The sequence below is a fragment of the Anolis carolinensis genome, chromosome 4 (genome assembly GCF_035594765.1).
Source record: "Anolis carolinensis isolate JA03-04 chromosome 4, rAnoCar3.1.pri, whole genome shotgun sequence".
NCBI classification, from domain to species: Eukaryota; Metazoa; Chordata; class Lepidosauria; order Squamata; family Dactyloidae; genus Anolis; species Anolis carolinensis.
In genome coordinates this window covers 150729754-150745783 of record NC_085844.1, presented here as the reverse complement: position 1 = coordinate 150745783, position 16030 = coordinate 150729754, and the positions used below count along the sequence as shown (strand labels likewise).

General features: G+C 40.4%; 1 protein-coding gene across 1 annotated transcript in view; it reads left to right on the top strand.

Annotated features, from left to right (window-relative positions):
* Positions 1 to 16030, top strand: part of frrs1 (ferric chelate reductase 1) — a 37039-nt gene that overhangs the window by 18814 nt on the left and 2195 nt on the right. Inside the window, exons 8-16 of the mRNA XM_062977983.1 lie at positions 269 to 370; positions 3807 to 3954; positions 5268 to 5384; positions 5945 to 6060; positions 6888 to 6974; positions 9677 to 9774; positions 11674 to 11732; positions 13488 to 13631; positions 14741 to 14802. Coding sequence (XP_062834053.1) covers positions 269 to 370; positions 3807 to 3954; positions 5268 to 5384; positions 5945 to 6060; positions 6888 to 6974; positions 9677 to 9774; positions 11674 to 11732; positions 13488 to 13631; positions 14741 to 14802 — 933 coding nt within the window. The remainder of the gene's footprint in view (positions 1 to 268; positions 371 to 3806; positions 3955 to 5267; positions 5385 to 5944; positions 6061 to 6887; positions 6975 to 9676; positions 9775 to 11673; positions 11733 to 13487; positions 13632 to 14740; positions 14803 to 16030) is intronic.

Below are 16030 nucleotides of genomic sequence, written 5' to 3'. Positions count from 1 at the left end.
AGAGCTTATTCCTATAAATGATGTTTTCCACTATGCTTGAGTTTATGCCCACATACTATATTTGTATATTATGATTGGGTATAATATCTATGATAGCACTGAGGTTATTAAATGGAAACTTCACCTTGGGTGAGGTAATCCTATTCAGCTTTGACATGGACTTTCTGAACTTCATTTACTTTGGCTGTGTCATAAGAAAGCCTGTACAGACATGGAGAGGAGAATAACATGGGGATGCAATTTGATAATCTTTTGACATTATTTGCAGGGTGGTGGTGATGATGCATATATCTGCATTAGTGAAGATCATCATGTTGACATCAAAACAGCCTCTCTGGTGGGGCGAACCTACCCAGAAATTGATTCAGAGGTAATATAGCCCCATATGTATTTTTAAAGGACTGAATTGATTGCGCTTTTGCTACAAGGTGGTGTATTTTGACCCTGGAGATCAAAGTTCAAATCAGTCGTGGAAACCCACTGGGCGAACTTGGGCAAATCTTATTCTCTCTCGCCCTCAGAAAGTTAAAGGCAAGCCCTCTCTGAACAAATTTTGCCAATAAAACCCCATAATAGGTTTGCCTTGTGGCTACTATATCACAAACAACAACAAAAACAAGGAATTTGATCCAGTATTGAATATTTAAATCTGTAAGAGTAAAGGTTTGACTCATCCAGATATTGATAGATTATAGGTGCTTATAAGGTTGAGGAAAAGGTTTTCCCTTGGTATTAAGTCTAGTCATGTCTCACTCTGGGGGTTGGTGCTCATCTCCATTTCTAAGCTGAAGAGCCAACATTGTCCATAAATGACTCAAAGTTCATGTAGCCAGCATGACTGCGTGGAGTGCCGTTACCTGGAGTAGTGCCCACTGGAGCGGTACCTTCTGATTTACTGATATTAGCATGTTTTCAAACTGTGAGGTTGGTAGAAACTGGAGCTAACAGTGGGAGCTCACCCCTCTTGGATTCGAATTGCTGACCTTTCAGTCAACAAGTTCAGCAGCTCAGCAGTTTAACTTGCTGCGCCACTGGAGGCTATAATAACTCAGAATTAGTTTTGTTGGCTCAAGATAGTTATAATACACCAACATTTGATGTATTATACATTTGGAGAGCCACATATTTTTTGAGCTTTATACGAAAAACATAAAGGTCTTTCTATAAAGGTCTTTAGAAGCTTGTGACTTTGCCTCAGAAGTTATACAGAACCTATGTACAACAAATGTATGTATTCACTTATATTGCTTGGCACACTGTGGGATATAATTATAACTGTAAAGGTCACATGTACAGAATGGCAGGAAAATGTAGTCAATCTATGGATTCCTTCTGTGTTTTCGAAATGCACATCATACAGCATCATTCTAGACTTAAGATGTAGGTGATCCTAAAGAAATGGTTCTATTCCTTTCAAGAAGAATAAGAATCATGCAATAGATTTTTAAAATCGTGTCAGAAGCAGCTTGAGAATATACTGTGAGTCGCTTCTGATGTGAGAATATTGGCTGTCTACAGAGACGTTGCCCAGGGAACACCCGGATGTGTTAGGGAGGCTTCTCTCATGTCCCTACAAACTAGAGCTGACAGACGGGAGCTCACCCTGTCTCACGGATTCGAACTGGCACCTTTTGGGTCAGCAACCCAACCTTCAGGTCAGTAGTCCAGCCGGCACAAGGGTTTAACCCAGTGGTTCTCAACCTGGGGTCCCCGAATGTTTTTGGCCTACAGCTCTCAGAAGTCTCAGCCAGTTTACCAGCTGTCAGGATTTCTGGGAGTTGAAGGTCAAAAACATCTGGGGACCCCAGGTTGAGGACCACTGGTTTAACCAATTACACCATCGCAGCTCCTCACGGAATAGATAGGTAAAGGTAAAGGTTTCCCCTGACGTTAAGTCCAATCATGTCTGACTCTGGGGGTTGGTCTCATCTCCATTTCTAAGCCAAAGAGCCGATGTTGTCCGTACACCTCCAAGGTCATGTGGCCGGCGTGACTGCATGGACCACCGTTACCTTCCCGCCGGACCTATTGATCTACTCACATTGGCATGTTTTCGAACTGCTAGGTTGGCAGAAGCTGGAGCAACAGCGGACGCTCACTCCGCTCCCTGGGATTTGAACCTGGGACCTTTCAGTCTGCAAGTTCAGCAGCTCAGTGATTTAACACACTTTGCCACCGGGGCTCCAATATACAGCTGGAATAGATAGCAGCTGTATATTGCATGGTTTCCTTTCTAGTACTTTCTATATGATTACTATATTATGGTTTCCAGTGAGACTCCACAGGTGTGTCTTGTGCCAATAATTCTTTATAGATAACAGTGTTGCCATTCTTCCCAGTTAGCATTCCAAAAGCCATTGTCCAGGATCTTACTTTGCAATGACAGTTAAATGTGATTGGGTAAGGTGAATTGGGGGAGGGAGATGATACAATAAAATGGGAAAGACCCCTCAGTTGTTATCAGACAGTTCAGCACTTTATTTATTTCGTGTCAAAAGCATTGCATAACAAATACATTTTAAAATGAAGAAAAAAGGAAATCACTAGCAACTAAATAGTTTTAGACCAAAAGCGGGCAACAGCAACCGCATTGTCCGTAGCTTTAAACAACTCCTCCTCTGTACATGAAGCAGGACATTGTGGGCAAGCATACATATGCAGAGTTGTTTGTTCTGCTCCACAGTCACACCTGGTGGGAGGAGGCTGATAGTCATGCAGTGGATGGCGTTCACAATGTTCGACCTTATTTCTCTCGCAGTTAGCAGCAACTTCCTGTCGCACGTCAGGAGGGGCAGTGCCAGCTAACTTGTAGAGTTTATCAACAGGTGTAGGTTTAAGGCATGCTATGATGATTCTGCATGTTTCGTTTAGTGCTATGCCCACCTGCTTCGCATGTGCAGACTTGTGCCAGACAGGACAGGCATACTAAGCGGTTGAGAAGACAAAGCCAGGGCTGATGTTCTTATTACTTGTGGGTCTGCACCCCATGCGCTGCAGGATGTTGTTGCGTGCAGCTACTTTGTGCTTGGTGTTCATGCAGTGTTTCCTATATGTTAGTGTTCGATCTAAGGTGACACCAAGATATTTAGGATGGAAACAGTGTTCAAGCTCTTGGCCTTCCCAAGTAACTTTCAGTTTTCTGTTGGCTTCACGGTTACGTAGGTGGAAAGCACACACTTGTGTCTTGGCAGGGTTAGGCTTCAGGTGGTTCTCTTTGTAGTGGCTGGAGAGATCTTTCAAGGCATTAGTGAGTTGGTTTTCAACTGTTTCAAAATCTTTCGCTTGTGTTGTAAGGCCAAGGTCATCAGCATATATAAAGCCTTACTGAGTGGTGGTTGTGGCTGATTGTTCATGAAGATGTTAAATAAGGTTGGTGCAAGAACGCTGCCTTGGAGTAAATTATTCTTTTGCCTCCTTGATCTGCTTTTCTGGCCCTGAAACTCCACATAGAAGCTGCGGTTTTCTAGGAGGGTCTGGACAGTTTTTGTAATGTCAAAATCCCGGGTGATATGGTAGACTTTATGCAGCATTTTTCTATGTTGCACCGTGTCATAGGCTGCCGCAAGGTCCACAAAAACTGTTCCCATAATGCAGCCTTTCTCATAGCCTTCCCCGATATGCTCAGTCAGATGAAGAATTTGACCTGTACAGTTTTTCCCTAGCTGTCCTAGCTATCTCTGCAAATGTATCATTGCTGTGTCTTTAGGAAGTTGCCAAATGAACAATGAACATGGCGGGATGTAGCCTGTTTGTGATGGTTCCATTTTTGAAACACCAATCCTAAGTCTGTGATGCATATTTTCTAGTATGATCTTGAAGAGAAGTCATGGAGAGTGGCAGATGGCCTTATGCAATGTTCTTTCAGAAGACAAATGAAGCTTCCTGCTTTTAAAGAGAGGTTTAATCTAGATGACTACTACTACATCTTTCTAGCAGATGGTGAAGTCAGTGAAGGTAAAGTCGGGGAACAAAAAAGATGTTCTTGTGAATGCTTATGTTTAAGTTTTCTTCACTGGTTATGGACATTTGTGTTAGAACAGTGGTTTTCAACCTTTCTAATGTTGCGATCCCTTAATGCAGTTCGTCATGTTGTGGTGACCCCCAAACATATTTTTTTCCTTTGCTACTTTATAATTGTAATTTTGTTACTGTTATGTATTGTAATGTAAATATCTGATATGCAGGATGTATTTTCCTTCACTGGACCAAATTTGGTACAAATACCCAATATGCCCAATTTTGAATACTGGTGGTGTTGGGGGAGGAGGATTGATTTTTCCATTTGGGAGTTGTAGTTGCCGGGATTTATCGTTAACCTACAATCAAAGAGTATTCTGAATTCCACCAATGATGGAATTGAACCAACTTGGCACACAGAACTTTCATGTCCAACAGAAAATACTAGAAGGATTTGGTGGGCATTGATCTTGAGTTTTGGAGTTGTAGTTCACCTACATCCAGAGGACTCAAACAATGATGGATCTGGACCAGACTTGTCACAAATACTCAATATGCCAAAATTTGAACACTAGTGGAGTTTGGGGAAAATAGACCTTGACATTTGGGAGTTGTAGTTACTGGGATTTATAGTTCACCTGCCATCAAAGAGCCCTTTGAACCCCACCAATGATAGAATTGTGCCAAACTTCCCACACAGAATCCCCATGACTAACAGAAAATACTGGAGGGATTTGGGTTCCTAAGACCATAAGTCATATGTGTTTTCTGATGGTCTTTGGTGACCCTTCTGAGACCCCCCTTCACAACCCACCCACCAAGAGTACCCACCCCCAGGTTGAGAAGCGCTGTGTTAGAATCGTGCGGTTTCTGCTTAGTAGACTAGCTACGACAATTTATCTTTGAATGAGGAAGAAAGTGATGGTAGAAAGTGTCAATGTCATTGTCCCTCATCTGCTGTGACTACTTCTATTGTAGAATCTTCTTGTTAGTCTAATCTTCATCTTTACCTTAGATCAGTGGTTCTCAACCTGTGGGTCCCCGGGTGTTTTGGCTACAACTTCCAGAAATCCCCGCCAGTTTACCAGCTATGAGGATTTCTGGGAGTTGAGGGCCAAAAACATCTGGGGACCCACGGGTTGAGAACCACTGACCTAGATGGATCTGCCTTTGTCTCACTGAAAAATTGGAACTTCAGAAAGGAAAAAAAAATGTAAAAAGAAAAATAATCAGAACCTAAACCCTGAGTGCAAGTAAAACTAAATCTTTTTGTTGAAATTAGTTTATAGTCGGCCTTTTCTCTTTTGCAGATGGTAGAATCCATCAACACTACCGACAGCCTTTAATAACGAATAGTAAATATAATGTTTCAGGACCACCAAAGGATATTGGAGGATCCCGCTCCCCATTTCTTATCAAAATTCATGGTAAGTATAATGATTTCCAGTTTTGTTTGCATTCAAGAGTGAAATTATCTTCTGTTGGTTAACTGAGAAGTAGCCTGTTTGATTAGTTCATAATTGGTGAGTTTTCATACTCATCAAGGACCTATATTGGGTTTCATCTGAGGAAGGGGCTTACCTCCTGCAGAGTTGGCCAACCCATCAGAGTGAGGGACGGATCAAAGTGGTGTCACGAAAAGAAGGAAACCATGTCCTGTGCTCCAGTGCATGCTAGGAAAACATGGGATGAGAATGGTGGTGAACATCCTGGTGGGAATCTCTTTCATCCCCCTCTGGTGACCTCTGGTGCACATACTCCTTCTCAAAAGAAAAATATTTACATATTTAGAGGACACTTCTAAGGGAAGCTGTGGAAGATCTGTTTCTGAGACTTACAGTTAGTAATGAAAGCAACGTAAGGAGGTTCAGCATGCATTCAGCTTGATTTTGAACATCTGAAGTTCATCCCATTTTAAAAAAGCTATGGTAGCTACTTAGCACTGCACCCTAAGTCTCAGTTCAGTTGTCTTTTGCCGTCTATTCAGGTGCATTAATGTTTGTTGCATGGATGACTACAGTTAGCATTGGTGTGATCATTGCCCGATTCTTCAAGCCAGTCTGGCCACATTTGTTGCTGTTTGGAGAAGAGATATGGTTTCAGGTGAGATTAAAAAAATGAATTTGTGACGGTGGGTTTTTAGGGCAGTGGGGCTTCTGGATAAGTCCTTTATTATTACTATTTACTATTCCCCCCACTTGAGACACAGAATTCCACTGGTAATGTTATCTTCCATCAGCAACTCATCTAAGTTTTCCTACTACTTTTTTTTGTCTTTATCCACTAAGGGGAAAACTATATTAATGCAAGGAGTGTTTTGTCCAGAACAGGTATGGGCACAATTTGGCCCTCCAGGTAGTTTGGACTTCAACTCCCACAATTCCTAACAGCCAACTGCTGTTAGGAATTGTGGGAGTTGAAGTCCAAAACACTTGGAGGACTAAAGTTTGCCCATGCCTGGTCTAGAAGCACTAACTGTGTTTGTATTGCTTATCAGTACATATGTTTTAATTCCTTGAAGACTTTCTTTGAATCCATAAGTGCTTACATTTTAGTTTAATTCTGAACTAGTGTATATTTCTAGCATTGCTTGGGTGTCAGAGGGGCCACCGCTCTTCACTTTCATCCCTTTTTCAACATGGATCTCTTTGTGCCCCCCCCCCCCCTATACACACATCACCTTTCTGTCCTAATGATATCACATAGGGCCACTTCACCTAGCAATGGCCAATCCAGTGATATCACAAAAAGCCACTTCACCTAGCAGCAGCCTTTGTGCTACAGACAGGCAAAGATACAGACAGATAGACAGATCTACTTTGACTTATAGATAGGTTTTCTGGCCGATATTGGAACTTGCTTAAAACTTAGTGTGTGGCTTCCATTGAAATTAAGCTGTTTTTAACATTAAAATGTGATTTTAACAATAGGCCCATCGAATGCTAATGATGACAACAGTGTTCCTTACGAGTGTGTCTTTTGCTCTTCCATTTTTGTACCGTGGAGGTTGGAGTGAAGTAAGTGGCATTGTTCAAGTTTTATTATAAACTGTTATGTTCCATGAATAACATTATTGTTGTATTAGGGTCCGTATATATTTCTTTTCACAAAAGAAATTTCTAATCTTCCATAGTGGTACTAAGTCCATTTACGTATATCCCTACCATAATGCTGTTCTTTGACATTACAGATAAAGATCTGTTTGAGGAATACGAGATAACAAGGATCAGAGTAAGATCGATATTCCATGCTGAAAGTCTTGGAGCATCTTAGGCTGTATGGATATATATAGAAGGAGTCATTTTTGCGGTTTAAACCTCATTGCCAGTGAAAACCCTAATCTTAATTTGACAGTGAGAAAATAATCAGGAAGCTTTTTGCTAGTTCAGCTCTGTGATCTATCAGAAAATTGAATAAAAGTGTTCATGCTCACATGCATTAAGCTCACATTAGAGCACAATATCTTTATATGAAAGCTGGAGAAATGTTAGAATCTATTATTTTTGAACAGAACCCCCCCCCCCACCTTAACTGTGCATTTGGAAGTCAGACCTTAATAGGTCATTGTGACACACAAATGAGTTAGGCCTAAGACTTTATCTTCTATACTCTGCTTCTTCAAAGCAGGATAAATATACTCAGTTCAGATTGATATGTGTCACCATCAGTATCTAGATAACTAGCGCAAGACAACATAGATGGTGATGGATTTGGCAACCATTAGACTGAGCAATGGAAATGAAAGGGAGCTGAGTCACATATGCTATTGCTATTTTTGGTGAATAGGGAATTGTTCAGAAAAACAGTTTCTTGTAAAATTAGGAAATTGTTTAGAAAAGCTCTTGGTTTTACCCTGTACAGAATTTGCACAGGGGGAAAAAGATCTGTATTCTTACTTCATACTCAACTAGTAAGCATAAGGTAGGTGGGGAGGAGTGAAGTTAGGCATTTCATTGTCTCTAAACTTCAGAGACATCTTGGAAAGAAGTCACGAGTGGAGTGCCGCAGGGTTCTGTCCTGGGCCCGGTTCTGTTCAACATTTTTATTAATGACTTAGACGAAGGGTTAGAAGGCACGATCATCAAGTTTGCAGACGACACCAAACTGGGAGGGATAGCTAACACTCCAGAAGACAGGAGCAGAATTCAAAATGATCTTGACAGACTAGAGAGATGGGCCGAAACTAACAAAATGAAGTTCAACAGGGACAAATGCAAGATACTTCACTTCGGCAGAAAAAATGGAATGCAAAGATACAGAATGGGGGACGCCTGGCTAGACAGCAGTACATGTGAAAAAGATCTTGGAGTCCTTGTGGACAACAAGTTAAACATGAGCCAGCAATGTGATGCGGCTGCTAAGAAAGCCAACGGGATTCTGGCCTGCATCAATAGGGGTATAGCGTCTAGATCCAGGGAAGTCATGCTCCCCCTCTATTCTGCCTTGGTCAGACCACACCTGGAATACTGTGTCCAATTTTGGGCAACACAGTTGAAGGGAGATGTTGACAAGCTGGAAAGCGTCCAGAGGAGGGCGACTAAAATGATCAAAGGTCTGGAGAACAAGCCCTATGAGGAGAGGCTTAAAGAACTGGGCATGTTTAGCCTGCAGAAGAGAAGGCTGAGAGGAGACATGATAGCCATGTACAAATACATGAGGGGAAGTCATAGGGAGGAGGGAGCAAGCTTGTTTTCTGCTGCCCTGCAGACTAGGACACAGAACAATGGCTTCAAACTACAGGAAAGGAGATTCCACCTGAACATCAGGAAGAACTTCCTCACAATGAGGGCTGTTCGACAGTGGAACTCTCTCCCCCGGACTGTGGTGGAGGCTCCTTCTTTGGAGGCTTTTAAGTAGAGGCTGGATGGCCATCTGTCGGGGGTGCTTTAAATGCGATTTCCTGCTTCTTGGCAGGGGGTTGGACTGGATGGCCCATGAGGTCTCTTCCAACTCTACTATTCTATGATTCTATGATTCAGAAGATTAATCCCGGTGGCACAGTGGGTTAAATCACTGAGTTTCTAAACTTGCTGACCGAAAGCTCGGCGGTTCGAATCCGGGGAGTGAGGTGAGCTCTCGCTGTTAGCTGCAGCTTCTGCCGACCTAGCAGTTTGAAAATATGCAAATGTGAGAAGATCAATAGGTATCACTTCTGTGGAAAGGTAATGGTGCTCCATGCAATCATGCCGGCCACATGACCTTGGAGGTGTCTATGGACAATGCCAGCTCTTCGGCTTAAAAATGGAGATGAGCACCAACCACCAGAGTTTGACACAACTAGACTTAATGTTAGGGGAATACCTTTGCCTTTAAACTTCAGAAAGTTGCTCTAGAGGATGCAGTAATATAGCCAGCATTTTTAACACATTGTATTAAACTTAGTGTATGTTTTATTTTTTTTTTTAAAGTTTGTATTTCCTTTGCTTTAAATTAATCAAAGTGTGTGGCTGTTAACTGCTTTGAGTCCCCTCAGGGAGAAAGGCAGGGTATAAATAAAGTAAGTAATGATTATAATAATTATAATAAAAATTGGAGGGTGTCTTTTCTTCATGGAGACAAAACACAAGCCAAATACATTAGGCATGGAACGTGGACAACCTAGACTTTTCTTAAGAGAAAATGTTGCAATAACCATCAATCTCCAATTGATGCATAAACTTATTGAAAATTATTGCATTACTAGATGTCTGTTTTATGACTAAAATTATCTTTTCCACAGCAAGCAGGTTTCCATCCCTATCTTGGCTGCACAGTGATGGCACTGGCATTTGTTCAGCCCGTCATGGCAGCGTTCAGACCACCTTCACAAGCACCAAGGTATCCAGAGTTCATACATTCACTTGCCACTGATGTTGCTTAATAAGATTGTGAAACCAGTTCAGAAGCATTACAGGAAGTCAGACCACACTTGGAATGCTGTGTCCAGTTCTGGGCACCACAACTAAAGGGAGATGTTGACAAGCTGGACTGTGTCCAGAGGAGGGCGACTAAAATGATCAAGGGCCTGGAGAACAAGGCCTATGAGGAGTGACTTAAAGAGCTGGGCATGTTTAGCCCGCAGAAGAGAAGGTGAGAGGAGACATATGATGGCCATGTATACATATGTGAGGGGAAGTCATAGAGAGGAGGGAGCAGGCTTGTTTTCTGCTGCCCTGGAAACTAGCATGTGGAACAATGGCTTCAAATTACAGGAAAGGAGATTCCACCTGAACATTAGGAAAATCTTCCTCACTGTGAGAGCTGTTCAGCAGTGGAACTCTGCACCGGAGTGTGGTGGAGGCTCCTTCTTTGGAGGCTTTTAAGCAGAGGCTGGATGGCCATCTGTCGGGGGTGCTTTGAATGCAATTTTCCTGCTTCTTGGCAGGAGGTTGAACTTAGTGGCCCACTAGGTCTTTTCCAACTCGATAATTCTATGATTCTATAAGTGGTGGTATAGTGCTGGATAGGACTTTTAAAGTAGAGTTTTGTGTATTATATGGCATGCCATCTCCCTACACCAAGCTACCCTGTTGCTTTCATAACTGATATAGTGCTGCATTGCCTGTTTTGAAGTAAGATTCATCTGCCAATCTGATTTGAATTTGCATTTTGAATGCAAAAGATAATATCCCAATTTTTGACAATTTTTGACAAAAATTGTCAAACTATTATAAAGAAAACTTCAAACAAATGCTGGAAATGTGATGAGCAGGTGGGAACATTTTTCCACTGTTGGTGGACATGCAAAAGGGCAAGGAATTATTGGAAGGAAATCAACCAAAAAAAAAAGATGTTGCAGATTAAGGTAGAGCTGGACCCAAAGTATTTCCTCTTGGGGATGCTCAATATTGAAAAAGATAAAAATAAAGAAATTCTGTTTAACTATCTCACCACAACGGCAAGAATGATATATGCAAAACATTGGAAAAATAAAGAAACCCCCGAACTAAACTGCTGGTTAAATAAGGTGTTGGAAATTATGAATATGGACAAATTCACGTATTTACTAAAAAATAATAATGGCATACCAAAAAGGCAAACAAATTGGGACTTGATAAAAAACTATCTAAAAGAAAAACAAATGACAATGTTAATTTAAATGAGTATCCAGTGGCAACAGATCAAATGTAAGATGATGTAAAGTATCTGTGTATGAGATGGAAGTCAAATTTTACTACCTATTTTATTTGTATTTTTGGTCAATATTTATACATACACACACACACACACACACACATATATATGTCTCTCTCTCTCTCTCTCTCTCTCTCTCTCTATATATATATATATATATATATAGCTATTGTTTTTTTTTGTTTTTTGTGTCTCTTTCTGTCCGTCTTCCTACTTATTTTATTGGGTGATTGTTTTAATTTGTGTTTTTTGTTGTTGTTTTTCTTTTTTTTCTTTTGTATGTCAGGTGTTCCTTCCCCTTATTCTTTTTTTCTTTGTTTCTATACACATCCCTCACCTTTTCCCCTAATAACCTCTTTGTTTTCATACTCTCGCTGTAAACCTTATTTGAAATATCAATAAATTTTATTTATATATATATATAAAGATAATATCCCACTCTTTACTGCCAATGGCAATATGTTCTAGTTGGACCTGCCCAAAAGCAATCTGCAGCCTCATGCTTTCAAAGACTCTCCATTCAGTTGAAACCTCAAATCCTACTCTTTTTATTATGGTGTTTAAAGCTATTCATTGATTATTTTTCTGTCTTTTTGGGAATAGAAGAGAAATATTCAACTGGTTACATTGGAGTACTGGGACAACTGCTAGAATACTTGCTGGTAAGTCAGTAATTCATCTGGCATTGCTTAAAATGTTGAGTTTGCAAGATCATAGAATCAGAGACCTCATGGGCCATCTAATCCAACCCGTTGCCAAGAAGCAGAAAAATCATATTCAAAGCACCTCCGGCAGGTGGCCATCCAGCCTCTGTTTAAGAGCCTCCAAAAAGGAGCCTCCACCACACTCTGGGGCAGAGTGTTACACTGCTGAATAGCTCTCACAGTTAGGAAGTTCTTCCTAATATTCAGGTGGAATCTCCTTTCTTGTAATCTGAATAATCCTGTAATACAGTGGTTCTCAACCTGTGGGTCCCCAGGTGTTTTGGCTTGCAACTCCCAAAAATCCCAGCCGGTTTACCAGCTGTTAGGATTTCTGGGAGTTGAAGGCCAAAACATCGGGGACCCACAGGTTGAAAACCCTTCTGTAATAGATGGCTAGGGAGAATAAATAATGGATGCATTTAGTGTTTCTTTAGAAGCACAATATGTGACTTATGTATATGATGAAGTTCTATGCTCATGCAACCTATTAGTATCAGATTGAGCCTTCAGTCTTGTTTCTTCTAACTGGATGTAAAATCAACATACAAGTTTTAAAAATGCCCACCTCTGACAATGCATCTTTCATAAATGCAATGGTGTGGTTATTGGAATATCTTGACCTGAAAAAGTGATCCAGATATTCTTATGTGAGAGTTTTTTTTTAATACTCTGCTCTTCTGCACTTTAAAGATCAATGACTTGACTGTGATACATACTACTTCAATTTATTCAGATTTCAGCTGTTGCATGAATTGTCACTTTGTCTGGTTTATCATCTGATGATTATCCTTCTGGTAATGAGCCTCTCTGTATATAATCTAGGCTTGTCCTTACATGCCAAAAACAGAGTCTGCCTTCTGCAGTTTGCTTGTTATAACATCTGCTTGGTGGAATCTGCCAGAGCTTATGCTTTGTTGACACAACCTTTCAGGAGCCATGGGCACTTTAAACCAAAATGAGAAATGTGTTGTCAAAGGCTTTCGTGGCCGGGATCACAGGGTTGTTGTATGTTTTCCGGGCTGTATGGCCATGTTCCAGAAGTATTCTCTCCGGACGTTTCGCCTACATCTATGGCAGTACCTCACAACCTCTGAGGATGCCTGCCATAGATGTGGGCGAAACATCAGAGAGAATACTTCTGGAACATGGCCATACAACCTGGAAAACATACAACAATCCACAACGAGAAAGCTGAATGTTATGTGAGGGGCTACCTATCTACATTATTGTTGTTCCATGCCTTCCCTAATGTGGTTTGCCTGGCAAGATTTATTCACAGGAGATTTGCCATTGACTTCTCTAAGGTTTAGATCAGTGGTTCTTAACCTGTGGGTCCCCAGATGTTTTGGCCTTAAACTCTCAGAAATCTTAACAGCTGGTAAACTGGATTTCTGGGAGTTGTAGGCCAAAACACCTAGGGACTTACAGGTTGTGAACTACTGGTTTAGATATTATGAATTGCATAAGGTCTCCCAGTGAGTTTCCCTGGATAAGTGGAGATTTGAACCATGGTACCATGGAGGGCTAGCCCAGCACTCAAAACACTATAATAGTCGGACACTGTTCCTTCTATAAGAGTGTTTAAATATCTAATAGCAATTAGGTATAGAAATGAACTGCCTATTGACAGTGACGTTTCTTGATCACCTTTTTAAATGTTCAGTTGTTATCTGAAGAAAACCAAGTGTATAAGCTCTGTATTGTTTTTAATAGTGGTGACAATGTTCCTGGGAATGGACTTGCCAGCTCTCAACCTACCAGACCCATGGGATACTTATGCTATGATTGGATTTGTCGCTTGGCATGTCGGCACTGATATTCTTCTGGAGATTCATGGCTACTATCTAATTCGCAAAGGTACAATTTCACTTAAATTTTGCCTTAAAAACAATGCAGTAGCCACAAAACCTGTCTCCCTGTTTGTGGCTTTAGGATCCAGTGCATGAATGTTTGGCTTTCTTTTTGTTTTTTGTCACAAATGGAAGCAGGTACTTGAGGTTTGCTATCTATATTTAGAGGAAGTGGATATTGAAAATTGGTACAAAAACGTCATCAATGTACAGAGCAACTCTGAAGGACAGAATGTTAACTAAACTGTCATTTGAAGCCTTATGTTCTTCTTGCTTTTTCTTTCAACTCAACCAGTTCTCCTTTTGCCTACAGACTGTTAATGTTTGCATGCTACTAAGTTGCCTTCAACTTAGGATCTGTGATAGTCCAGAAAGCCAAGGCAAGGATCCCCCCCCCTTCCACAGCATGCCAGGACCAGCATTATATTTATGCATACTGCTACACTTGTTTAATTCTTTACTGATTGTTGCAAGGGACTGGCAGCGGATAGCTTTTGGACTGGTCCTAGTCCATGGACCACCACTTTGAATAATATTGATGTAAACCAAATGAACCTAATGTTTTGTTGGATCAAGTCTGTTTGTCTTACATGCATCCCTTTAAAACTGAGGCCAACATTCCAAATGATGATGGACCGGTGTTCCCATAATCTTTTACCATTGGCTGAGATAACTAGAACTGATGGGTCTTAGAGTCAACATCATTTGTGGGAATCAGTTGTTCATTTGTTCAAAAGCCAGGGGTGGGCAACTTCAGTGGATCTGGAGGCTTTTCAGATCTCAATGGGCTTCACTTAACCATTTTTTTCATTCAAATGGTTACATATGTTTTCATTTTAAGGCTTTCTTGGCTTTCTGTTTGTATGAAATTGACTAGAAGTTTTACGAAGTCTTATTGGTGATTTTTACGTGCTCCCCCCCTCAGTATGGTGTTCTGTGTTGGAAAAGCTTTACTTGATGTTTGTCTGGACTGGATATGACCCATTTTGTCTGCCTCTGTTTTAAAATAATCTTATAAATTACCAGGAAGGATAGGTAAGTCTGTGTGAATGTAAAATGTGAGGGAGTGAATATGCTACTCTTCAATATATCTCTAATGATAATTTTCTGTTGCAGTTGAAGTGGTGGAAGAGGACAGGATACAAATTTTACAGTCTATTAACTCCACAGAGGCACAGGTAAATGTGTGTGCGCGTGAAATGAGACATGTTGATCTAAGACAGGGGTCCCCAAACTAAGGCCCGGGGGCCGAATGCGGCCCTCCAAGGTCATTTACCTGGCCCCCACCCTCAGTTTTATAATACATTTTTATATCAGTTTTAATAATATAATATATTGTATATACATATAATATTGATAAAAATATTATAATGTTACACAATATAATACTAATAGTAATACCATATAAAAATATTAATTATATGTTATATATTACATATAATATTACAGTATAGTGGTATAGTTCAATATAGTAATGTATAATGCTAATATTTTGCTATGCTAATAATATAATATATTGTATGTACATACAGCTGCTCTGAGTCCCCTTCGGGGTAAGAAGGGTGGGATATAAATGTAGTAATAAATGTAGTAAGTAAATAAATAATTAATTTTAGACTTAGGCTCACCCAAATTCTGAAATGACTTGAAGGCACACAACAACAACAAACAACAATCCCAATTAACTTGACTATCTCATTGGCCAGTAGCAGGCCCATACTTTCCATTGAAGTCCTGATAGGTTTATGTTGGTTAAGATTGTTTTCATTTTTAAATATTGTATTGTTCTTTCATTGTTGTTGTTGTTGTTGTTGCTTTGCACTACAAATAAGACATGTGCAGTGTGCATAGGAATTTGTTTGTATTTTTTTTTTCAAATGATAATTCGGCCCCTCAACAGTCTGAAGGATTGTAGACCGGCCCTTTGCTTTAAAAGTTTGAGGACCCCTGATCTAAGAGATAGTGCAAACTAATTCAGAATATGGAGTAATCCTCCAAGAGATCTCCCAAGTAAACCAGTAGCCTCCCAAATGATTTTAATCCTTAGCATTGATTATGCTATCTGGGAATGATGGGAGCTGCATTAAAAAAATCTGGAAGACCACACAATTGGCACTATTGAATTATAACATTTTTAGAAAGTAGGGGCATCATAGTTTAATGGCTCTTGATCCCAATGGTGGCGTAAATGGAATCATGTTTAGTATTTTCCTCTCTGCTCATAGCCTGAATATACTATGACATGCCTTCGATCTCCACTGGTTAGTATTGTGATTGCTTTCCTGTCTCCCGCACTGCCTGTGTCCTGAGTGATCCACCTAAGGATGTGTGTATAGGTACTTTCAAGCAGCTTTTACTTATGCCAACGTCATGAATGTTAATGGATTTTCTTAGGCAAGGAATACT